The following is a 25679-nucleotide window of genomic DNA, read 5'->3' on the forward strand; positions in this document are numbered from 1 at the left end:
GGGCTTTTGTGTCTATTACATCTTCACCAGCTGTAACAAAACTGTGAACAAACTAGGACATTATGCACTTTAATAATAAACTTATTTCTAATCAATAAATGGCTATTTCTCTTCCACAATTTCTTGTCAGTAATTGGTCAATATTACCGATTTATCAGTCAGGATAGAACATATAATAACATAACTTACATATTTGTATTATAATACATTTTCTGGAAAATAAATTAATCAAACAGGAACACCTGGATGTTACTAACTAATACCTGACAAATCAAAATACTTAACAGTGATGCTAAAACCATATAAAAACCAACTCTGCTCCCATTCAACATTCATTATAAACATGGATTAAATGAAAGTATAGATCATCTACCTATACACATATTTTGGTCTAGAACAGAAGAGGCCAAACATCTGCTTGTATTCCGTCTCTTTATTCAAGTACTATCATCATTCTTGACATTGTCTCGGGTTAGGAAAAGGAAATGCAGGGTTTAGGTAGACACAGTACAATAGAAAAAAAATACCTGTCTGGTCTGCTCTGTGTAGAAAGTGCCAAAGACCTTTGAGCATGTAACACTGATCACTGTACAGCCCTCCGTCGACTCAAATTATACCGAAAAAACCGAACACCTGGTGAAAAGTAAGACCATGTAAAAAAAAAATACAAAAAATAAGGAAATAGCTTATCTGAGAACACGAAAAAGAAGTCAAATGACTCATTTGCACTTTATTCTCACTCAGGTGTGAAGGTGTTCAGCAGGAATGAGGTGAACGTCACTACTAAGAGTTATGTGATTTCCTTCCTGAGAAAGGGTCGCGGTCCTTCAACGCACTGTAGCAGGAGGAGGAAGATTAAAAACACACGAGGCCTCGTTCACGTCACAACAAAGAGCCCATCTTCACCGTCAAAACCGCTTTTGTGTTCAGTGTAGAATACTTGTTAATGTGGTTGTTTACCAGCATGTACGCTAAATAACTTCATGACATCATTTATTCCCTTTGTGGCTCAAACTCAAAAAGGTTTGTTCTCTGTTGTCAAAATGTTTTAAATAATCAAACGTAGAAGCATTGTCTGTTGTCATGTCTGTTAGATACATTTATACGCAACTGATTAGCTTAGCTTAGCATAAAGACTGGAAACAGGGAGAAAGGACTAGCCTGAAACTGTCCAAAGGTAAGAAATCAAATTTTTTGTTTTGGGTGGAATGCGTTTTTAATTTACAGCTGGTAAATAAAGATGGACCGACTAAGCTTTTGAAGAGCAGTTTTGAAGCTCTACGGTCGTCGCCATCTTGGCTGAGTCAGACTCCGCCTCACTCTTGGCCTCTAAGCCTCAATATAATTTAAACACACAAAAAAATATAAACTGTATATATTATTGTCAATGATTGGGGAGATTACCAATAAAGACCAAATTTTTTATTTTTTTTTTGTGTACCAGGCTGTAAACGTAAATGTTTAACGTAACGTACATTTTAACATTTACGGGAATTGACTCACTTTTAGAGCCAGCCTCTAGATGGCACACATGGAACTGCATTTTTGGGCAATTTAGGGAGGGCTGAATTTTTGAGGCTGCTGCTTAAGTATTTTAGCATACTTCATCTCCCATAAAATGCAAAATAAGTTATTCTTTTGATCTCCTGCGCCTTTATCGGAATGACCAGCAGAGAAAGACGTGGGAAGTTACGGGACGACATGCAAAAAAGGCCCAGACTGGAGTCCAACATGCACCAACGGTAGCGTTCGTTCAACCAGGTGTGCTTTAATGGTAAGATCAGTCATTTTTACACCTTGTTTTTTTTTTTTTTTTAGTGCATAATAAACAAACGAGATGCACTGTCGCTAAATCACGAGCTCTGAATGTGAACAAGCTCAGAAAACCGGTTTCTGTAGCTTCACATTATCTGAAACGAGAAGTTTTGTGTAACTCTCAGAAAAACTTACTTCCAAAACTATTTCTTTTTTTACGACCTCTGCAGTTTCAAAAGAGAACAATATATTTCTTGTCTACCATGGTTTATGGACTGTACATTTCCTGTCCTGGAAGTTATCGCACCATTTTAATAAAAAGACCAGTTGGATATAAAACCGTAGACAAAAAGTGTACCGCGTCACAAAGTCAATATTTGTCAGAGTAGCAGCTGGATTTTACTTTGTGTTTGTGTCGCTGACACGTTCGTAGATGGTGACCAACGAACCGCGACAGTATTCGCCCCTGATTGTTTTCCAACCGGCTATGAACTGATTACACAGGCAGCTAGATGCCAGTTTACTTTTTAAACCAGAGGAGAAGACGTACTTGATGGTGTGATCAGAAGTGTCTCAGATTAGTTTGGTCTAACTCCTTCGACATGCAATATTTTCACTTTGTCAGCCTGAACTCGAGGAACAGTCGAATCCTTTCCAACCTGCTCGCTCCTCTAAAATGGCCAAATAAAAAGCTCCACACAAACTGAGTCAACAATATCAACTGAAGGCCACATAGAGGTTATTTCACGAGAACTTGTTGAAGTTGAGCAGATTTGCGGTTTCCCGGTGTCTACCTAGTTAGTCTACAAAAGCAGCTCTGAAGGCAGGGAACAAGGCTGACAGAGGTTTAAAAGTCTGTGGAAAAGACTAAAAATAACAAGGTTCAGATCTACAAGTGGTTTCTGTTGAAGTCTGAGCCACGCTCCAGTGCTCAGGTCGAAGTTTGCCTCCATCGTCCCGTCGTCTAGTCAGAGGACAAGCAGGGCCTCCGTAGGTCTGAAGTTCTCCTCACACAGAGGAGACTCTTTATTTTCCTGCCTCTTTACTCAGAGGACAAACAGTATGAGGTCAGGTGGTTGTTCAAGCCGACAAATGCCACGAGCAGCGGTGGCAGGCAGGCTCGGAGGTCAGCGTTTGCGGGAGGGTGGTGGGGGGGCGTGGATCACACCCTGGTGTGGCGACAGCTGTGGGAGGAGCCCGATGCGGCGGCGGCGGCGCCGGACGGTGAGGAAGGGTCCTCGTCGCTGGACTCGTTCTGCTCCTCCTTGTGGAGGCCGAGGCTGATGTGGCTCTGCAGGGCGGCCGGGGTTAACCACTCCTTGGGTAGGCAGCTCTGCAGGAAGGGGATGCAGGAGCTGAAGTACGCCAGTCTGTTGACCCAGCGAGGGATCTCACGTCCACACAGCAACTAAAAAAAAGATGGAATAAGTCGTGATATCGTCTTTTTAAATCTAGATTTTTGGACCCTGTAATGATTTAAGCTCTAAAAACAATGTGTCCTGTGTTTCCAAGGATGCAAATAGTAAACCCAGAAGGTTTATTATTACACACCGATCAGGCATAACATTATGACCACCTTCCTAATATTGTGTAGGTCTCCCTTGTGCCTCCAAAACAGTTGTGACTCATCAGAGAATGGACTTCTGAGGGTGTCCTGTGGTTAGTGTTGGGGGCCTTTAGGTCCTGTGGGTTGAGGGGCCTCTGTGGATCATCCCACAGATACTTGATCAGTTTTGGATCTAGTGAATTTGGAGGCCAGGTCAACACCTTTTGTTTTTATGTACTTATGTCTACTTGCTCTAATTCATTCAACGTCGGTGAAAGTCACATATCGGATTTAAAGGCTGAGTTCAAATTCCACGTCTTTGTTTGTGCAACTTAACATATTTTAGCGGAAACACAACCTCAACTCGTGTTGACATCTGTGCGGCTTTAATAATTGATGCCCTGTGCCATTTAACTGTGCACTTTGCATGAGTTTGTGTTATTTGAGCCTCGTGTGACTAAAAAAAAACAAATCACCTGTTTACTGCTTGTCTGACAAATTGTTCGCTTCTCATTGCAGCGTTGCATAATGTTTCCTCTTGGCAACGCAAATGAACGTCTGCACAAAATGTTACGACAATCCATCTGATAGTTGTTAAAAAAACTAAAGTGGTGGACAGACGCTGCAGAATTATTAAAATTCATAGCCTGGAAGAACGAGCTGAGATTATGGGGGTGATCTTTTTCAGGCTTTGGAAATTTCGTTCAGAGCCGCAGAAGGCATTTTACTACTTTAATTGCAGGCTGAATAAGGACCTGTTCACATCTGGTATTAACATGTGTCCTGGGGGATCCCTGATCACAGTTTGGGGCTCTGTATGCAAATAAAAACCAACCTTATTATTTCCCTTTAAATGCATTTCTGTGCACAAGCGTTTCTGTCTTATCAGCTGCGTAAAAAGACTGACCTCAGACAGCGAGGAGGAGAAGTGGTTGCAGTTTTTGTGCATTAGATGGTAGGCGTTCCCTTTGAACTCTTTACCGAGCTCCTCCATGATCTTATCCATGTCCTCCTCTGTGAAGTCCGTCGTGCCCAAAACAATGGCCTCCCTTGTTGAAAAGCCAGAGAGGGGGTAACATCAGCGCTCTTATCTCCACCGTTAACGCGATCACAGTGCATTGTACGCTAAAACGGAGAGAGAGCGCGCACTCACTTGAATTTGAAAGTCTCTCCCAGTTCGGCGGCGTTGCCCGGGTTGATTTCAAAGATGCCGCTGAAGGGGTAGGGATGGCCGCCGTACGCAAACTCTGAGTGGCAGAGAGTGAAGACACAAAACACATGTTAGATCGTCGTATGGAAGAACTCAACAGCTGTAATTACACGGAGAGAAGTAATTAATCCCTGGCACACTGCGCTTAAATCATTAGTCCTGGCTAATTACAGGCCTCTCTGGTCTGTGTTTACATCATGAGAAACAGTGATGAACACGGAGGGAGCCTTATACAGTTAAACAGCTCTGTAGCTTCTGATTTAGTCTGACAGTAATAACAACATCGTGCTATTTGTGTTATTTCAGGGGCGGCACAGTGGTGTGGTGGTTAGCGCTGATGCCTCACAGCAAGAAGGTTCTGGGTTCTAATCCAGGCTGACTGGGGTCTTTCTGTGTGGAGTTTGCATGTTCCCCCTGTGTCTACATGGGTTCTCTCCAGGTACTCCAGCTTCCTCCCACCGTCCAAAGACATGCTGGTTAGTTTCATTGGTGATTCTAAATTGGCCGTAGGTGTGAGTGTGAATGGTTGTCTGTCTCTCTGTGTTAGTCCTGTGATAGACTGGAGACCTGTCCAGGGCGTACCCCACCTCTCGCCCGATGACAATTGGGATAGGCTCCATGCTCCTTTGATAATATCCAGACTATAAAACCCATCTTGACAATTTATTACGATTCTGTGCAATATATTTAATATGTATTATGGTCTGCTTGTGATTGCATATGTGTCAAACATACGGCCCAGGGGCCAAAACCGGCCCGCCAGAGGGTCTAATCTGGCCCGCGGGATGAAGTTGCTAAGTGCAAAAATTACATTGAAGACATGAACTGCAATTTTTCCAATAAAAGTAACTGCTATTCCAAGGGTTCACACATATTTGTGGGCATAACAACTGAGACCTAGAACTAAAAAAACAGAAATTGCATTTCTTTTTCCTAAGAAATGTCGGGTTTAGGGAAACATTTGGAGATGTCGTTATTTATAGGTAAATAACGCTATCGTGTTATTGGTCCGGCCCCCTTGACATCAAACTGGGCTGTGTGTGGCCCCTGAACTAAAATGAGTTTGACACCCCTGCTTTTTTCATTGACAATAAAGTCTTTTCATTTAATTTAATTTCATATTTAATGTATCACAAGTCTCAACCGTAGACTGTACAAAGATGGAGACATCTCCTCAAAAGTGAAGCCAAAGCAAGTAGAGCTCCCCCTGGTGGCTGGTTGTGGTATAGGTCATAAGCTCCACCCCCTCCATGTTAGTGGGCGGGACTTGGGCCAAACAAAAACACTAAAATACACATCAGATCATGTTTTTCAAGGATGGTTTCTGTCATTTTATGTAGTTAATATATTGTTGATGCATGTTCAAGTGTCCAATTTTAGTTCGTTGTTTGACGCTATAGAAACAGGATGTGTCACAATGGCGACCACCAGTTGCCAAACAAACCGCTTTGTGAAGCGGTCTCGTAGGACCGTGAGAGTATAGTGTATAATCCAACATTTCTTTGTAACTGGTGGAGGTAGAGCCGAGCGTAGTATCCCCAGGAAAATAGCCTCAGTTTGGCCAACACAAGGAAGTAGGGACACATTGTCCATATTTATATACAGTCTATGCCCTCAGCTATGAAAACTGGGACTTTAAGGTTTCTTAATTTTTTCATTTCCGTGACAGTTTATTAAATTCCTTGTGATTATGTGTGTATGGGTTATTACGAAAAAAATACAGTTCAAATTCAAGAAAACCGAAATTTCATAAGAATAGTAATTTCCTGCTCCATTAAAGAAACATTTTTCTCTATCATCACATTGCCCCGTGGAAAGAACCAACATTTCTGGCTGCAGCCGTATAATGGATTCCCAGTGATCCAGTTTCACGCTGGTTTTCTGCCTCTCTATTTTCAAATCACACACACACACACACACACACACACACACACACACACACACACACACACACAGAGCCGGTGAGTCAGTGATGACTCAACCCGGAGAAATGGGGTCACGTTATTAGGAACACAATCCCATATTCCATTTTTAACACCAGACTCCTTTCGGTGCAAACCTCCGGAAAAGGATGCGAGCGTGGCACGGCGTTGCTCTGCTCTCACAACCTGTAATTGTAACGGGATTTGAGAGGCGTAAAAGGAAACCTCCTTGTCTTACCTCTGCCATAAATCTCAATGCCTGAGTGGAAGACTCCAATGCCCAGATTGGAAGTGTATTCGTTTATCCAGTACTGCAGAGAAAGAGGAAAATAAGAGAAATGAGAAACAAGAAACAATGCAGGAGCTCTGCAGATGGATACTGTTATACATATAGTCTAAAAATTGATTGCTAAATATGACAGAACTGCTTATTTTTCATACCACTTTAATAATGTAAATCTGAACAGGAAATAGCCACTTAGCCTAGCTTAGCATTAAGACTGAACACAGCGATAAAGTGCTAGCGTGCACACGGTTCAATCCCCTAAGTATTTATTTAATGCTGTTGTTGTAACTCTAGAATTGCTGCAGTCTTTTCTGGTTTTAAAGCATCTTAATGCAAACATTCATCCTCTTTATCTATTTATTCAGTGGCAGCGACATCCCCGTGTGCACTGAGCAGAAAACATCCCGGATCAGTCCATCACGGAGTGGATTTACGATCGATTGCTGGACCGTGGGGGAGGGAAATGTACCCATCAGCCGGCAGTCGGTGCTGCTGTGAGCCAACCTGCCGCCCTTCGCTGCAGACAGCCAGGGGGACCACAGCTCTCCCACCCCACCCACCCATCGACACTCCCTCACCCTTATAGACACCACCTAGAAAACATGCTAATAGCTCTCCACGCTGCCCCTGTTGTCCCCTATTAATAATGAAACACGTTTCCGGGGCTCAGAGTAATAGAATAAAAGCATTTTTCCTACACATTACTTTGTGTGAACAGAGGCTTCTCATGTTCCTGCAGTGACCTCTGGCCCACTGGCTCTCTAGGTTTTGTCATTTCACACCAGGACTGGATGGAAAGCCAAGGCCACCCCTGAGCTTCCTGGAGGACGAATTCTTCCACCTACGAGAAATTAGATTTTGATAAAGCTGACTATCAAAAAATGTCTTGACTTCCCCCGGAGAGAGAGAGAAAACGACTGCGTCTCATTAGTGGATCTTTTTATTGAAATCATTTTGCATGCAGCCTCCCCTGCAATTTCCTCCCTTTGCAGACGCAGCAAGCATTCTCGTGCACGTCTACCATGCGCATTGATTTCGCACTGAAGATGATCGATTTACCATCATCCCTCCCGGCACGATTCACTCCCATCCCCTGCCGCTTTCTCATGTTCCTGTGTTTAATTCCCTGCAAAGTATTTAAGGTCGACTCTGACCGCCACCGCCCTCTCGATCACTTTTCTCCCAGTCCAACAACCCGCGACGTGACCCCGTTAAGCCCCGGCGCCGGTCTCAGGGCCACGCTGGAATTAAATCAGCCGTTTGAGCGGCTGGCGCTTCTGCTTCCACGCCGAGGTGCTCGTCTGTAACACGGCTTCAGGACTTCAGGAGAGAGCTGCGAGTCCAAAACTGCACGTGGCTGTGTGCAAGTGTTGAGCAAACTCCAAAAATGTGACTCATTTATGGGAGTATGGAGGAACCAAGCCTTTGTGTGGTACTTGTCCAACTTCTCTGAAAGTTAGTCTTGGAAGCTTGGGGACGAGAGCACTTGTTGAAAAGAAGAAATGCTTTAAATATCAACTCCGCTGTTTAACAATGGAGAACAGTCTCTTATTTTAACCATACTGGTGACAGCATCCAGCTTTTAGCTAATTCACAGTTAAAGGAGCAGTTTGGGGGATTTTGTGCCATCTAGTGGTGATGTATGAGAACCATTAGAACAGTGTTTGGTTCTAACGGTTCTGGGCTACTGTAGAAACTGACAAGATGGTACAACCAGAGCAACCCACATCGATCTTTAAAACCCACAGCTGGTCCGGAAAGTTCCCTTCTTTTTGACCACATTAAAGTTGGATTGTGGGCCGTTGAGGTTCATTATACACACAGCAGTGTCTCGTTTCATTTCACTCCTTCTTTTTGTCACCTCTGGACAGAGCTGGCCTCCCCTGCTTCTCGGATATCGCCTTAAGTGCGGTTTATACCTTAGGGTCTGGCGTCAGACCCTAACGCTGTAGCCTGACGTGCACCTCCCCAGAACTGTAACTACAGATCACGGCAACGCAGACCACAAGAGTTGTGATTGGTCCGCTTGGTAGTAGCGTGTTTTCCGCTTTAGTATTTCCATCTCCACAATTTTCAAATTGATTGTTTTGGATCAATAAAGATGGAACACATGGAGGAAAGGTTAACTGAGGAGGGTCGCAGATACAAACATTTGCACGACACGTCTCCTGTGAGATTTCAATGAAAGTTTCAGTCGCCATTGTTTATGAAGGGAAGCAGGAAGTGGAAACAAGAATTAACCAGCCAGACTGACGAGCGAACAAGTATGAATGACTCGCACAGACGTAGGCTACATGCTTAGGTTACGCCGTCTATGTCCCACAGGGGTATAAACGATACTTAAGAGACGAGGATGCTGCAGGATTTTCAAAATATTACAAGGAAACAAGGCGACACTGAAATATGTAACTACTATATCATCTCATGTTGACATCTATGTTCAGCTATTATACCTATATTAAATAAAATCTGCTTTATACAACACGTCACCAACATAAAATGTGTCCAAGTACAAATAAGGACATTTAAAATACTTCTTATTCTTCAGTAAAAGCTTTGGAAGAAATCTAGTATCTTCAAGTTTTTTATATTTCTTGGATTTTGCACAAAATTAAAAGCATTTCCAAACATATAAATTCCCTGTAACACACAGAGTTTGTTCACACCAGTTACAGAAGGCTGTCAGTTATGTGTTTTAAATAATGTAGTGCATTGTTTTAAAGTGAGTAATTCCGTGCAGGAACATGATGCATAATACACAGACAAGACAATGCTCGGCAGCTGAAAACCAGGCAGTGGGCACAAGTCTGAATGAGCTCTCTTGTCTTGTTTTTTTTTTCCTCTAATGTGTGGGTTTATGTGCACATCATGCAAACTGAAGGCACAGTGACAGCGTGGTTAGCCGGCTGAGGGAGGCTCTTGTTTCCCAGGCCCGAGGTTCGAGTCTGAACCTGAATATTTCCATTCTGGCTTTCTTATTTGTTCAGATACCTTTTCACGAGACAAATGCAGCGATGCAGCTAAATGATGGTTAGATTTTAGCTTCATAAGACAATAAATATCCGCAGAAAACTACATGCTGTTTGTCTGTACTATAGTCTACATACTAACCATCCTCTTCTTCAGTTTGTGCTGCAGTAAATCTTTGACTCTGCAGACCAAAGTCCATTTAAAAATCCTCTGTTTTAAGGTGACAGAGTTTGGCACAGGTGCATCAGTGCATATGTCCCATATCATAGCTGTTAGGTGAATATATTCACTTCCTGTGCTACAAATAATTAAACAAAGACAAATCTAGTGAAAGAAAATAGTAAAAACTGAGTGTAGTTTGGATTCTTACCATATCATATACGTTAAGGATGACAGGTTCATTGGCCATGGTTCACACCTGAGCTGGAGAAGCTCCACTTTTTTTTTTTTGTTTAAGGTAGTCAGCACCTCCACACTCCTGAGAAGTCACAGGGCCACACGGTGGACAGCAGGAGAGGCAGCGGGCAGACTTCTGCTGGAGGGACGGTGGCTGCTCATTCCCCTGCAGGGCAACAACAACATGGGCACAGCTCCGCGCGTAAAGCCAGGAATAATGTCCAGAGAGACCTGGCAGCAGAGGGTTAGGTGGATTTCAAATGGCCATGGTGGGAAGTAGGGCCAGGAGAGAAGGGAACTCAGATCCAAGCAGGGTCAAAGCAGCAGCAGCAGCAGGGGACGCGGCCCATCTCCGGGCTCCGACCTGTTGTAAGAGGGGGGGGGGAATCAAAGCCGGCGGCCGGAGGAGTGTGTGTTTGCGTAATAACAGCGACCACAGATCCGGGGCTGGTGGTGTGATGAAAGGGGCCTACATGCGCTGGAGGTCTGAAGCGGGCGTCCTCGTGTCATCACGGGCGAAAAGGCGACGGCAAGAGCGGAGCGATGTCGACGGTGGAGGCGGAGTGCGGGCCATTTTTACGCGGAGGATGATGGAGCAGAGACCCCCGGACTCCACGGAGGTTAATTACAGCTGATGATGATGGAGGGGAGACAAGTTCAGGAGCAGGATCCAAACCCGGCACTGCTGCTGCTGCTGCTGCTGCTGCTTCTTCTTCTGCTCTGCATCCAGCATCCTCTTCTTCGTCGGGAGGGGAGGATTGTCGGCTCAAACCTACCCGACATGACTTCCAACAATAACCCGGATCTGCTCTCCTCCTCCCCCCCTTTAAAAACCGCTCGATTAGAGGCTTTTAAATGGGTTTCAGAAGAAGTCCCGGAGCAGCGGAGAGCGGCGTCCGTGTGGTGCGGTTATTCTCCGGCTCTGCCTCCCTGGTTGATTACATCATATCTGCCTCCAAACAGCTGATGAGAGACAGAGCCGCTGGTGGGAGGACAGGACAGTAGCACATTTTCTTACAAAGAAAAAAACACACCACTTTACTGTTTCTGTCAACCACCTCCATGATTAAACACCTCAATTAATTATATTGTCCAATTAAACCAACACAAGCAACAAAACCTGTTTATTTTTTATTTATTTTGGGGGGTTAAATAGGTTGAATGTTTTGATAATGAACACATTTTTAAACTAAAACGAGTGCTACACCTTTAATAATAATAATAATAAAACTACTGTGACTAATGCAGCGATACAACAGGTTATATACTTTATTTTGTGATCACGCAATTCGATGCTTTTATTTTGAAAATCAAATCACAACATCCGCTCTGACCACACAGGATACCGTTTAAATTTTTTTTATTTAAAAATAGTTTCATAAACTTTTGGACTAAACGTCAAGTGAACTATTAGTTTTATGAGTTTTATGAGGAAGATTACAAACCATGTTAGTAAGTATTTATTAGTCTAAAAAATATTACTGGGAATGACAAAAATATTTCTGAGAAGCAAATTTGTTATCAGTTATGATACCAACTCTGTTAATAGCCACATTAAAAAAGGTGAGACTAATTTCTTTGCCAATCCTCGACTCAACTGCTAAAAAAAAAACCCAAACTGAAGCTACTGCAGTACCTCAAATGACCACTTGAGGGTGGCTCTAAAAGCGAGTCAAACCCCATTGACTTCCATGTTTAAAAGGTCCAACAACAGCAGGATTAAACATGTTTATTTAAAAATAGTGTTGGTCTTTAAAGCTTATTTGGTTAAGATTTTATGTAACTCACAGGTGGGTGTTGTCTCAGGTTGCTAGCCGTCTTCCTCGGCGTCAGCGCCGCCTCTTTGGCCATTCTTGATCTTTAGGAATGCACTTCGTGGAGGGTTTGTCCATGTTTTTATAGTCTAAGTTTTAAATCATGCCCCATTAGCAAGCTAATGTTAGGTGGGCTAGCTGGCAAAGTTAGCCGACGCTGACTCGCAGGTCGGTTCGGCACATTGGTGACAGTTTTGTGGTTTTAGCCAATTTAAAGTTGTACTGGGACACAAGCCAACATTTTAAATGGGGAAATTAAAGGTAAAGCTGACAACTCGCGTGGCTAATGCATGTTTTCTTTTAACTCTTCACGTTAAACAGAAATCTGTATTAAAAGGTCATCAACTGATACACACCATTAACCCAGATAAACAGATTACAAGCTCTTGAAGGAAAAGGCTTTGCAGGCTGCAGGAGGCGCTGTTTTATAACCTAATGTCTGGCCAGGTAGCAGTAGGTGGTGATGGGAGGATGTGGCTGTCCAATTCCTGATTCTGTCCTTGTTTCACTTCTCTTGTTCTGGTTCTCTAAGCTGATCAGCCAGTAAGAGATGTTTCACTCTGACTCAAGTTCAACTTGGTGAGTCAGCAGAAGATCTGACGTCAGGTTCATTACTATTTTCCCACTTCCCACCAGAAATAATCACATTTACATGCACATTAAAAATAAAATAAATACAACCAGGTGAGTTGAACGTGATTTTTAATAGTTGCCTTGATGTCCAACACATTATTTGTTGCATAATTTATATTTAGTTCTTCTGATCTATTTCTCTGGCATACTGCACATATTCACAATTCCCACTCAAGCAGAGCGACATGAAATGTATTTACAGACAATGAACCCACAACCAGTCGGAGACGAACACGCTGACAGATGTGGACTTAAAAAAAACAAAAACAAAACGAAACAAACACCACCCAGCACGCACAGTTCACTCGTTCACCCGCTCTACGGCCGTTTACTGGAGGGGTCCCGCGATTGTGGCTAGTGCAAAAACGAATACATTTAAATGTTCCTGCCCGTCGCGCAAACTTCTTTCGCGTTCGCAACATGATCACGAGCACTGGCCTCAACGCAAAATCTGAACGTTTTAGTCTTTAGCTGCGACATTAAGAATTTTATTCAATGCTTCACCCTGAGTGACCAGACGACGCTTTATAATAAACTCTTTAAGGTTAAACTACCTGGTGACACTTTCACTTTGAGTGCATCTTCCCTTCACGGATAAGTCTGGTGATAATCTATATAGATATGTTTGTTTTTTTAGTGTTAAATGCCATTTAAAAAAAAAAAAAAAAAAGACCAAAATCAACAGTAAACTGATTTCACGACACAATCCTGACTGATATAGTTCATTCCTCAGAGCCACAGGAGCTCCACTGTCATCCAAAAACTATTAAAAACACACCAGTGAGCGCGGAGTGACGCGTTAATCCCACACACGCACACATGGCGAGCTGCTTCCAGAAACACTCACTAGAGCGGTGAATGTGGATTAATCCGCTGCTAAAAATAGTCCCAGACGGATGCAGCACTTCTCCAGTTTGAGTTCACGTTTACTAAAAAACTAGTGAGCAGGTATTCGTGATGTTATTTTGTGTCTGAAAGTTGATTTTGGTCTTTTTTTTCTTCTTTTACAGGATTTCTTGACATTAGAAAGTATAGTTTTAGGTTGTTTTTCATTTTGAGACCCTTAAGGAGCAGCGAGATCCCACATTGTTTTGAACAGACAGGAAACAAAAAAGGCACTCAGCAAATCCATCATGTGACGTTTTATCACATTTAAAAAGCGTGCTGCTGCTTGCTGCTGCTCCTCCTCCTCCTCCTCCTCCTCCTCCCGTGAGCCTGTGCAACGGCGCAAAACGAAAATCAAACCCACGAATTTTGAACGTCCCCCGAGTCCCTCCTCCCTCACACAGGCCCGCCTTTCAGTCACGGAGGTACGGAGAGGCCAGAGAGCGACCGAACACAACCCCGTCTTTCAGTTTGTGGATGAACTGTGAAGCCTGACTCAACCCAAACATTAATAGTTGTGTGCACATAACGCAAACGCGCGAGTGTGTGTGTGTGTGTGTGTGCAGGCAGCTGTTTGTTTCTCAGCCCCGGCAGCAGGAATGTGTTCGTCCTTCATGTCACCATCACAAGGTCACCTCCAAATCAACAAAATAAGGTCTACAGTTTAGACTTTGCTCCCTCTTTCTAATCTTTGGTGTTTAAGAAAGTTTTGTGAACTTTAAAAAAAAGAAAAAAGAAGAAAGAAAGACAGAAAGAAATATTGTACAGACGCTGTCGGCTCCGTTTTTAAAAGTGCTTCCTATTTGCGCCGATAGTAAATGGACGCAAGGACCGCGGCAGTTCCCAACACCAACAGCGCTCCCCAGAAAGAGCCAGGAAACGAGTGTTCGGGTTGTGAGCCCCTGGGTCCGTTCATGTGTCGAGACAACTGCAAGACAGAAAACACAGACATTTTTTTTTTTTTTTTTTAAACTGCGTTGGAGGTGGTTTTTGTCACGGTTAGAAGCGGGTCGTGATGGAAGTGGAGTTACCTAATCTGTTTACTCAGGCTGTGTTTTAGTGCAAGAGATACTTTGGGTTTTGGTTTCACAATGATTCATCATTTACGTAAGAGGTCCACTTAGTTATGTTTTCTTTAATAGAAGATAGTAAAGAATCAGACCGGATGAAGATAAGAGAAGAGATAATGACAGCAGGTCATTTACCCTGATCAGGCATAACATTATGACCACCTTCCTAATATTGTGCAGGTCTCCCTTGTTGCCTCCAGAACAGTTGTGACTCATCAGAGAATGGACATGGGCCTTCTGAGGGTGTCCTGTGGTGTCTGGCAACACAATGTTGTTAGTGGGGGGCCTTTGAGGGGAGGGGCCTCTGTGGATCATCCCACAGATACTTGTTCAGTTTGGGATCTAGTGAATTTGGAGGCCAGGTCAACACCTTGTGCTGTTCTTCATGTTTTTTTGAGTTGTTCCTAAACTGTTTTTTGCGTCTTTTGTGTCTGCTGCCATCAAGGAGTGTCATTGCTATGGGGTGGGGGTGCCTGGTCTGGTCTAGGTGGGTGCTACATGTCTAAGTAACATCCACACCAATGAATGAATGCCAGGTCCAAAAGTTTCCCAGCAAAACATTGGATTGTCACAAGATGGTCAATGTTATTTACTTCTCCTGTCAGTGGTTTTAATGTTGTGGCTGATCAGTGTGTATATAAGAAGACGTTCCGTATACTGAACACTACTTTTCCCAGTTCTGGCAGTAAATGTGTATAAAAGCAGATATTATTAAAGCCGCTGTCTCCTTCTGCGAACACTTTGAAAGTTTAAAGCTGAAACAACTGATTATTTTTAGTCAATAAATCCTTTGTTTAAACACTAAATAACTTCCATTTACATCCACCACACGTATTTTAACATAACACCTTGGAATGAGGAGCCTATTCTGAACTTCACGTTGTAACTGATGTATTCATCCATCATCTATAACTGTTTATCGTGCGGAGGGTCGATGAGGGCTGGAACCTGCCCCTGCTGTCACTGGGAATTAGGAAACCTGTTTATTATTAATTAGCAAAGACAGCGCTGGGTATGATTTAGCTTTAATGACTTGTGCTGATTGTAATTGTAAATGCAGCTGTATTATTCATCTGCTGAAGGTTGCTTGCTCCCAGTTAGAGGATAATGTTAACGGAAATCTACATGGTTTAGTTTTAAAGGTCTATATGTGCCAAAAAGAAACGGTTTATAACTTGTAAATGCAACGGAAAGCAGCGATGCCATGCTAGCTATTAGCATCTGGACAGAGTCTTTGTTGGGTTATTGTCTGAAACATAACAATAACGTCCAGGCTTTGACCTTCAACCAACAATCGGACATGAAAAGCAGCTACCGTCAATAAAAATTAAACACTTTGCCGACAGGGAAAAAGCGCTGACGAGCGACTAAATCATTTTGTGTTGTTTACCACCTCATCTGAATAATCTCCTGGGGGAAAGCAATTATTAATTCAGTCCTGTTTCATATTTCCACCACCAGTTGTGATTTCAGGAGATGAAACATCCTGACACACAGTTTTTATCCTTCATTTCCTCAGCTGGAGAGTCAGAAACACTTTTAATCAATGCGCAGTCAGCCAAATCTTAACTTTCATCAACATCAACATCCTATACCTTGATTACAACATGTAGATTTATTGTGTGTGTTTTTTTCGTCAGCTGCTTTTATGCTTTTGACAGTTTTCATTCTAAATGTATTGTAAAAAAACAAAACACTAATGCCTCTCACCTTTTTCTGAACACGGAGCTCCACGTCCTCCCCCGCCGTCCTGAACATATCCACCACGGCTCTGTGTGTCTGGTCCTGCAGCTCGACTCCGTTTATCTGCAACAACGACACGAAACAAAGCCGAAAATCAGATGATTTAACTTAAAACGGAGGGACGGAGGCAGTTAATCCTCAGTGTCACCTTCAATTAATAAGCAGGACACAGACTAACAGAAAAGGCTCAAGGTAAAGTCATATAATTGTTTATGTGGTGCAACCCTCACTACAAAGTGGGTTGACTCAGAAGCTGCAACAAAGGAAAAGACGACAAAATTACTTATTGGATTAGGAATATAGTTGACAGGTTAAGGTCTAAAGAGAGGATGAACCAAATTAATTCTGCTTTAGGTACTATACACAACATATATACACCGATCAGCCACAACATTACAACCACTGACAAGAAAAGTAAATAACATTAAACCATCTTGTGACAATTCAGTGTTCTGCTGGGAAACTTTTGGACCTGGCATTCATTCATGTGGATGTTACTTAGACATTTATCACCCACCTAGACCAGACCAGGCACCCCCACCCCATAGCAATGACACTCCTTGATGGCAGCAGCCATCCCTAGTAGGATGCAGCCTGACACAGACACAAAAACGGTTTAGGAACAACTAAAAAAAAATATGAAGAACAGCACAAGGTGTTGACCTGGCCTCCAAATTCCCCAGATCCCAAACTGATCAAGTATCAGTGGGATGATCCACAGAGGCCCCTCTCCTCAACCCATAGGACCTAAAGGCCCCCCACTAACAACATCCTGACGCCAGACACCACAGGACACCCTCAGAAGGCCCATGTCCATTCTCTGATGAGTCACAACTGTTCTGGAGGCACAAGGGAGACCTACACAATATTAGGAAGGTGGTTTTAATGTTGTGGCTGATCAGTGTATACATATGAAACACCCCCCCCTGCCAAACGTCCTGTTCCTATTACCGCCAGGATCTTGTCTCCCTCCTGGAGTCTTCCGTCCAACGCTGCTGCTCCATCTTCTTTTATTTTGGACACATATATGCCGTTGTCATTCACAACATACTGCTGGTCCACGCCGCCGATTATATTGAACCCCAAGCCTAAAAAAAAAAAAGTGAAAGTCAATAGTCCAACCAGTTTACCAGGGCAGAAGCTGATGATCCAATCATGCCATTTATCTCCATGGATCAAAGTACAAGAGGAGTCCTTCCAACTCTCCACTAGTCCACTAAATGTTATATAACAAGGTGTATATATATATCTCTCAGTACCTTCTCGTGTAGCAAAATAAACTGCTGATTTTAATGAGAAACCCACAGGCCGAGCAGTAATGTCACTTTTTACACTTCAAAACACAGTTAAAAGTGCATAAATCAGTTTCAGTTCATTAGAGTAACTTGATACAGCGTACACAGCTTCCACAATCAAGTATATTTACTTGTAGTGCCAAAAAAGACGTAACATAACAAGTTATCCTCATTATTACGAGTAAATTAGCCTTTAGCTTTGAGTTCCCAGCAGCCTGACAACGTTGATTTTCGCTGCTAGCCACGTAGCTAGCTAGCTAGCTATGTGGCTCTGCTAAGACTTTCTGCTCGGTTAGCATCTTACCCGCCGGTCCTCGCTTCAGCTTTATGGTCACCTCGCCGGGAGTGGAGTGCACAGAGCCGTTCATCGCGCCAAGACGCCAAAACGATTAAAAAAAAAAAAATACACGAAGACTGCGTTGGAAGAAGAGGGACAAACTATTTATCTGAAGGTGAACTCATTGAGGAGTTTCGATTTGCTTCCTCCGGTGTTGACGGGAGTTGTGGCTGTGCTGCCCCCTGACGGGAAGAGACGGGACTGCAGGCCGACCTTTGAATTACAGGGACGGGAGTAGAGACGAGAAAAGAAGAAGAAGAAGAAGAAGAAGAAGAAGAAGAAGAAGAAGAAGAAGAAACTGATTTAATGTCATTATTTAATATCACTGCTATGCTGCTTATGTCTTGGAATATGTATGTCAGAAGCTTTACTGAAAATAAAATAGCAAAAGTATAATGTAAAGATACATAAAGTCTAGTTATATACTTACTTGCCAGTTAATTAGGTACAGAGAGTGAAAAGTTTATATATTTATACATCTTCAGGTCCTAAACAATTCCTGCAGTTTGGATGTGACTAACCTTCACATTAAAGCTGAGAGACCACATTTATTATTTATCATAAACTAAACAACTAAAACTTTAATGTGTTTTGTTAAATAGCTAAAGGCTGTAAGGAATGGCCTGCCAATGTCCACACATATACTGTATGTACTCGAATGTATATCAAGTTTTTGATATTTGATTATATAGTAAAAAAAATTCTATCGTCTATCCTTTCACTGATCCTATCAGTTGAGCACTTAAATTTCACCTGTATTGCATAGCTTTGTTTTAATGGTGTAATCCTGAATATATATTTAATTAAAATAAAAACTGTTGATACTGTTGATATATAGATTTTTACTGTACATTAGCAAACCGTGCCATTTGCTTTTTAACTTTCTCTTGCTGATACAACAGTGATTTTTCCTCCCACAGTAATTTAGTACTAATAATCTTTAATACTAGCAATTAATTACCAGATCAATATAAATATACTCCTGCATTCAACATACTCATAAAAACCTACCTAAAGAACAATTTAAGTATCAAAAATAATAAAAAAGACATAAACTTTTGGTACTTTAAGTACATATTTTTATTTGTAATAAGTTAATCCTTTATTTATCCATTTTATTTAATCATAAATGTATTGTTTCCGTTTTGTCTTCTTTGTGCAAAGCGCATTTTACCTAAATAAGTAAAATAATAATACAAGATAATGATAATGTGCTGAAAAGATTGTCGTGTTATAACACAAAATTTAATGGTTTAATGGTTAAAAGTTAATCTAATTTTTTTTCCTCCAAATCATTTATAACTTAACATTATCGTATTATTCATGTTTTGGTTTGTGAAATTGTGCTCTTTCAAAAAAACAAAAACTATAATAGATGCCATTTAAATATCTTAAAACTTAAGTAAGAATATAATCAAAGACGAGGTGAATTTATGTGTTTTTATCCCACATTGCACCACCCGACACTTTTCGTGCTTTTATCTTACTTAAAACGTTAAAACGTCCACTAAACATATTTTGTCACTAAAATACATCAAATGCACAGATGTGCTGACAGACGATTGGATGAAAACAAAAGAGAACAGGGAAACCAGTATTTATTGTGTGCAGGCAGGATAAATGTACAATAATCTGAATTAAACAGTTTTTATCATTCATTACTTTGTTTGTTGCCACTTTATTTATAATCCCAAAATACTGCACCACTGTCGTCTTTGGCAACAAATCAGACCTCCCCCTCTTTCTCTATCTCTTTCTCTCTCTCTCTCCACGTGGCCACATTTTAGTATTTTTTTTTTCCTATCATCGGATTTGACTTCAACATGAAATCATAATTCATTACACATAACCAGACCCTCCAGTCTGAGAGCTCAGGAGGAGTATATAGCTCAGAGTCGGAGTATAAATACATGAGTTTCGGGGTAGAAGGAGACCAAGTTTCAGCATCTCACTCTCATGCATCACAAAGGCTTATCATGACGTTGAAATGAAGGACAGAATAATAAACAAACATGTAAACAAAAAACACTAGAGGAAAATATCTGAAATGTGTTACAATCTTTTAGTTAAGGTATAAATTAATTTTCCCTAAAATCTTTTTCTGTTGTACTTAGTTGGATTATGTCAAAGCAATATTGGTTTGTGAGTGGCTTAAAGAAATTAAACTGAAAAGTAGAGCTCTAACCTGGGTTAATCTGCCGTCTGCTCTGACGTAAATGTGCCACGTGGGCAACGATTGCACTTCGCTGACTATATGTCTTGCAAATTCCATCAAAAAATGCATCAGAGTATTCGAAAGGATTTCAAACACAGCGGTGAAGTTTGACCCAGGCTCGGCGTACGGCGCTCGGTTTGGTAGCGGACTCAGATCATGTTCGGGGCTACGCTGTGGAGGACGATGTCTCCCACCACTCTCACCAGGGTCACTTCCTCCAGACCGCCGACTCTGTGCTCGTACTCCAGCAGGTGTGTGCCGTCCACCGCCACCTTGAACATGTCCTCGTCCACGAGGATCTTCAGCTGCAGGGACGTGAAGACATGTGAACACCCTGATTTATCTAACTGGTTCACTCACGAGCAAAAAAGAAATAATCAGCAGATCTTTTTCCAGCTTCTCAAGGTAAATATTTGACGTTTTTCTTTATCTTTAGGACTGAGGCAGCGCTGTAACTCACTGGTCGGAGCAGGCAGCACTTAAATTAAGGCTATAGTCCTCACTGCAGTGGCACAGGTTCAATTTCAATATTTGCTGTATGCTGTCCACACTCTCCGGCTACACTACTTCCTGTCTCTCCTCACTTACAACTCGAAAAATACAATCTATTATAAAAATAACAATTTTCTGATATTTCATAGACCAAACAATCATTCATTCATTCATCTTCTATACCCGCTTAGTCCTGTTAAGGGTCGCGGGGGTCTGCTGGAGCCTATCCCAGCTGTCATCGGGCGAGAGGCAGGGGTACACCCTGGACAGGTCGCCAGTCCATCACAGGGCTAACACAGAGAGACAGACAACCATTCACACTCACACCCACACCTACGGCCAATTTAGAATCACCAAATAACCTAACGAGCATGTCTTTGGATGTGGGAAGAAGCCGGGGTACCCGGAGAGAACCCACGCAGACACAGGGAGAACATGCAAACTATAGACCAAACAATTAACTGAAAAATTATTCTGCTCATGGATTGATAATAAAAATAGCACTATTAGTATTAGTTGCAGTCCCAAATGCACTTTAATAGGATAAAGCTAATGCTAACCTTCGTCACATCAGCCAGAAAACATGTTAACTTCAGACCTCATGTCCTTTAGACGTTGATGTTACCACACCAGAATTTCCAAGTGAGATTGTTTGTTCCCACAACTGGTAAAACTCTCTTTGACCAGAGGCAGGACATGATTCATACGCTCCGTTCACACATGGCTTTGATTGGAGATCCCACAGACTTTGTACTAGGTAGCTAGCGGGGTAAAGTTCTCACCAACACCTCCTCTGGGTGATGTCTACAGGGCTACAGTACATATGAGAAAACACCTCTAGAAAAGTGACACTCCCTGCTTCTGTTTCCACTGATTTCATAACTTTATGAGAACACTGTATACTCTCTAAGCGTTTATATCTACTTGCTTCTGCTTCTCTTTTCCTCTATTCTTTCTCCCTTCCGACCCACCTTCCTCTTTTGTCTGTGTTTCTACCTGGCCGGCCTCAAGTAGATGGGCCCCTCCCAATATGAGGTTCTGCTCCAGATTTCTTCCGGTTACATGGGAGTTTATCCTCGCCATCCTCACCTTAGTGCTTGCTCTGTGGGTTTCATGCTCTGGGTTCTGTAGAGCGACTTCAGACAGTTTTGAATATAATCAATTATATGATACAGCGTTTCACCTATAATTTATTTATAGCTTAGCATTTTTCATTTATTTCCTTCTCAACAGGAATTATTCATAATTTTAACATGAAAGTAGACTTTTACCCCAAATTAAAAGGCAAATGATGCATGTCAAATTTCCACTGCAAAACTAATATCCCCCCCCGGTTCATAACCGTCTTCGACACAGAGCTGCACAATGCCCGTTAGCAATTCTTCTAATGTGTGCTTAAAAACTGACTGGCCCAGCAGCTGTTTGTACACCGAGGTCCCAGTATTTACTCGTGTCTAAACGTCTAGTATGAAACAAAACGCACGTCCTTTCCCTGCTTCCAAAGCGCAGTGACATTTGCCTGAATTAAATTTGTCTCTTTAATGCTCTGCAGTCGCACCTTCACTTAGAGAGTCGGGCAGAGCTATACATAGTCACAAAAGCCCAAGCGTGTGTAAGATGGTTCAATATAGGTAATGTTTTCAGTTTTACAGTCTTGAGGTACACTTCCATTACTATTACAGTTACATTTTACCTCAAAACGACGACCAGGAGCAAAAGGGAAGCATCCGTCCCGCTCCTCAGGCCCCCAGTATCCACCTAGGTTGGAGTTTCTGACGACTGTGTGCTCGGGAAATCGAGGGTTCAGGTGAAATACGATATCTGGGCCTTTGAGGAAGTCAACATTGAACCTGCAAAAAAAAAGTAGTACAAAGAACCAGTTGTGAAGTGATATGAATAGAACAGAGAGTAGTAATATGCTTTGTCTTTGTCGTAAGGGTGATACCTGTCTGCACCAGGAAGAGGCTCCCCGATTATTGTGATTACAAGACGGGGCATAATTCCAGCATGAAGAGGGAGATCATACGGCACCATCTGCAAGAAACATTTCCATTTTACGTCGTGAGATGAATTTAACGTGCTCCGTTTATGTTTATGTATGTTTTACATGTATACACAAATGGAAAATATATATGTATTTGAATGTTTGGCGTGTTGAACTGTTTTATCACTAACAGTCTGGACTTGGTAATATACACCAAAGTAGAGAATTTTAGTTAAATATTATTTAAATCTTCGACCCAGCCCACATTCCTGCTGGAACGACCCAGTGAGTCATTATCTCCTTCATTTATTTCAACACACACACTCACATGTAAGTCACAGTGATTTCGCCAGGGCAACGACAGAAAAAAATAATTTTACAACATTATACAAAATGACCTCTGAACGTGTTGTCAGTAAACAAAAAGACCTTTAATTATAATCATTTACATGAGTGACAAGTCATTGCATCAATTTGCGTGAGTAGATTAGATATTGCACTTAATTAAATCTTTACATCCAGCAGATTAAATACCATCTTTAACCGTGTACTATTGTATGTACTGTATAGTGTAAATACATCCAGTCTTGGGCACTATCAAACCACATGTTGATTCTGGAAGTGACGTCCTTGTCCGACTGAAAAGGTGAGTTCATGCTTTCAATAAAATGGTGGATTATATCTGGGCTGAAAGACAAGAATACATTTTTTGATAACTACTTTTGAATATTTATTGAGCTTCATATTTGTTTTGCAGTCCAGCAGAGCCCCAGATAGAGAGAAATAATCCAGCCCTCGCTGAGAATGAACCCTCCTTCACTAAATGCCAAGAGCAGAGGCAAGAAACGTACTCTGTCCACCATGTGCAGTATTAAATAAATCCCAAAGACTTCCACACCAAGAGTTTAAGGATGCTCAAGTACGTCACCTCCCCAGAGGAAAAAAAAACACATCAGCAAAGCAAGCATCATTATATTTATATTTTACGTGTTTGTACTCACCAGCGTGCTCCCAGGAGCAGCAGGACCACCATATGGACCCATGGGCCCAGGGCCTGGAGCAAAGGGGCCAGGGGCAGGAGGGAAGCCTCCACCTGCATGTGGTCCCCATGACCCAGGTGGGATAGGGGGGAAGCCTCCAGCAGGGAATGCTGGGAAAGCGCCGGGGCCGGCTGGAGGGGGGAATGCTCCTGGACCTCCTGGCCCATACATGCCATTGCCTCCTCCTGGCTGACCACCTGGGTAAGGCACATTTGGGTAAGGCCCAGAGGGTGCTCCAGGGCCGGAAGGAAACGGTCCAGCTGGGTACGAAACAGGGCCTCCAGGTAGCTGTCCTGGAGCTCCTTCAGGTGGATACTGCCCAGGGAACTGGCCAGGGGCTCCAGGGCCAGAGGGGAACTGTCCTGGAGCTCCTGGTGCTGGTGGATATTGTCCAGGTATCCCCGGACCAGGGGGGAACCCACCAGGTGCTGAAGGAGGTCCTGGATATTGCCCTGGTGCTCCAGGACCTGAGGGGAATGGGAACTGCCCTGGAGCCCCCGGGCCAGATGATCCACCAGCATAGTCGCCCGGAGCGGAGGGCTGGGTGGGAGCTCCTGGGGCCGAGCCAGGCCATCCTGGGTTTGCAGGAGGTGGAGGGTTGCCGGCAGGAGCAGTTGGGTTGGTGTGGCCTATTTTATTTGCCTGGCTTGGGGTGTCGTCTGCTAAGGCATCTGTCAGCTACACAACAACAGAAAATGAAAATGACACACTCCATTGACAGCTAAAGATTTGTGTAACTACCACCTACTAGTAAATCGAAAAATATAAAAACGATGATGAAACTTTGATGTTGTATGAACTCACCGAGAAATCCGCCATGATCTAAAACAAAACAAGACACAAGTTTCATCAGCTTTATTGGGTAGTTATAACAACCAAATATAACAAGCTGTCAAACACTGGGCATGTCACACACAGGCTCTGAGTAATAGCAGAGTAAATGTTTCCATCCTCGAAAGATGATCCACAAAATCCATCCAGCCCGAGTCGAAACAGCCAGACCAAAGTATAATATGAAAACAGCGAGTCAAACAGATGCTACACTCACTTTAGGCTTAAAATTAGCTTTTAACACACCCAATTGTCTGGTGTTACATAGTTGGCTACCGACCTAGCTAACAGCAGCTAACTGTTAGTAAACGCTGGCTCGTTTATTTACTCTCAGCTTCAACACGTCTGAAGAAATAAGTGCTGAAAGCTTAGTTTTCGTGCTACCTCGCCAGAAAGATGGTCTCCTCTCAAAAAGACAGCGGGTGTCGGCGGCGATTCGTCCAGCTGTGTGGGGAGCAGTTAGCCAGCTACGTTAGCCTGTCGAAGCTAACGCCAGATCTGCTCTAAACTACAACTCTTGAAAAGGACGGACGTACACGCGCTTCGCTGATGACGTATGGGAGGGCGCGTTCCGGGCGCAAACACAAACACGCGAACAGGTCTGTACTATACTTGTGAGGACTCTCGTTTACGTAACGCATCCCGTCGCTCTTTAACATCAACCTTTACATTTAATCCAACCTAAAAACATTAAAACAAACTCTCTAGCTTCAAACAAGGCGAGTCAAAACCAGATGAGCTGACTTATTAAAAGTCTAAAAACTCACTTTGGTCCTCACAAGGATACATTACACACACCCATACACGCCCAAATTAAAGCGTGATGTGACAACAAAAACTGAATTTTAATCATAAAATAAAGCCAAGAAAAGTTAAAAAATTCTACCTTCAAGACTAGATAATATTAATAATAATAATACGAGTAAGGAGAAGAAGAAAAAGAAGAAGAATGCAGTTCTTTATTATATTAATCTGTGCATTAATCTCTGTTTATCGTCTGGAAGTAGAAGCATTACTGGTGCAATTAGATAAACAGTTGGAAAGTAAATGCAATACGTTTTATTATTTAAAGCATTATTTGACAAAGTGGATGGGTCATTTTTCTGGGTTTTCATATTCTCATTCTGCTAAATAAATGTAATAATAATTAAATATAAATCTGCAAAAAAAAGTACATTTATGTGTGAATTGTACAAGTAAACATTATTATTAAATGGTAAGTCGTATTAACACAGTGTTTTTTTATAGTTGTTAG

The 25679-nt window shown here is 42.4% G+C and overlaps 2 protein-coding genes across 2 annotated transcripts; both read right to left on the reverse strand.

The window, feature by feature from the left end:
- Positions 1-2819: 2819 nt before the first annotated feature.
- Positions 2820-18100, reverse strand: LOC311505252 (deubiquitinase DESI2-like). The gene is made up of 7 exons (XM_084568718.1): positions 17830-18100; positions 17182-17318; positions 16198-16293; positions 6672-6744; positions 4455-4548; positions 4209-4350; positions 2820-3163 (listed from the first exon to the last, which is right to left on the reverse strand). Exons 1-7 carry the CDS (start codon positions 17891-17893, stop codon positions 2918-2920), a joined length of 852 nt encoding a protein of 283 aa, XP_084424844.1. The 5' UTR covers positions 17894-18100; the 3' UTR covers positions 2820-2917.
- Positions 18101-19443: 1343 nt separating this feature from the next.
- On the reverse strand, positions 19444-24948 carry lgals3a (lectin, galactoside binding soluble 3a). The gene is made up of 6 exons (XM_084568715.1): positions 24809-24948; positions 24398-24415; positions 23555-24271; positions 22515-22603; positions 22263-22419; positions 19444-20382 (listed from the first exon to the last, which is right to left on the reverse strand). Exons 2-6 carry the CDS (start codon positions 24410-24412, stop codon positions 20227-20229), a joined length of 1134 nt encoding a protein of 377 aa, XP_084424841.1. The 5' UTR covers positions 24413-24415; positions 24809-24948; the 3' UTR covers positions 19444-20226.
- Between the last annotated feature and the right edge of the window lie 731 nt (positions 24949-25679).

This window comes from Chelon labrosus (genome assembly GCF_963514085.1).
Source record: "Chelon labrosus genome assembly, chromosome: 20".
In the NCBI taxonomy this organism is placed as follows: Eukaryota; Metazoa; Chordata; class Actinopteri; order Mugiliformes; family Mugilidae; genus Chelon; species Chelon labrosus.

What these genes read in the sequence shown, in the direction of transcription:
- lgals3a (XM_084568715.1), bottom strand. An exon ending in CTGCTCCTGGGAGCACGCTG is followed by an intron (nt 22,604 to 23,554) that starts GTGAGTACAAAC and finishes TGTTTCTTGCAG; the next exon opens with ATGGTGCCGTATGATCTCCC. An exon ending in CTCCTGGTCGTCGTTTTGAG is followed by an intron (nt 20,383 to 22,262) that starts GTAAAATGTAAC and finishes ACGTCCCTGCAG; the next exon opens with CTGAAGATCCTCGTGGACGA.
- LOC311505252 (XM_084568718.1), bottom strand. Translation starts at nt 17,893, where the DNA reads ATGAACGGCTCTGTGCACTCCACTCCCGGCGAGGTGACCATAAAGCTG. An exon ending in CATTGAGATTTATGGCAGAG is followed by an intron (nt 4,549 to 6,671) that starts GTAAGACAAGGA and finishes TCTGCCACTCAG; the next exon opens with AGTTTGCGTACGGCGGCCAT. An exon ending in TCTCCTCCTCGCTGTCTGAG is followed by an intron (nt 3,164 to 4,208) that starts GTCAGTCTTTTT and finishes TCTTTTTTTTAG; the next exon opens with TTGCTGTGTGGACGTGAGAT.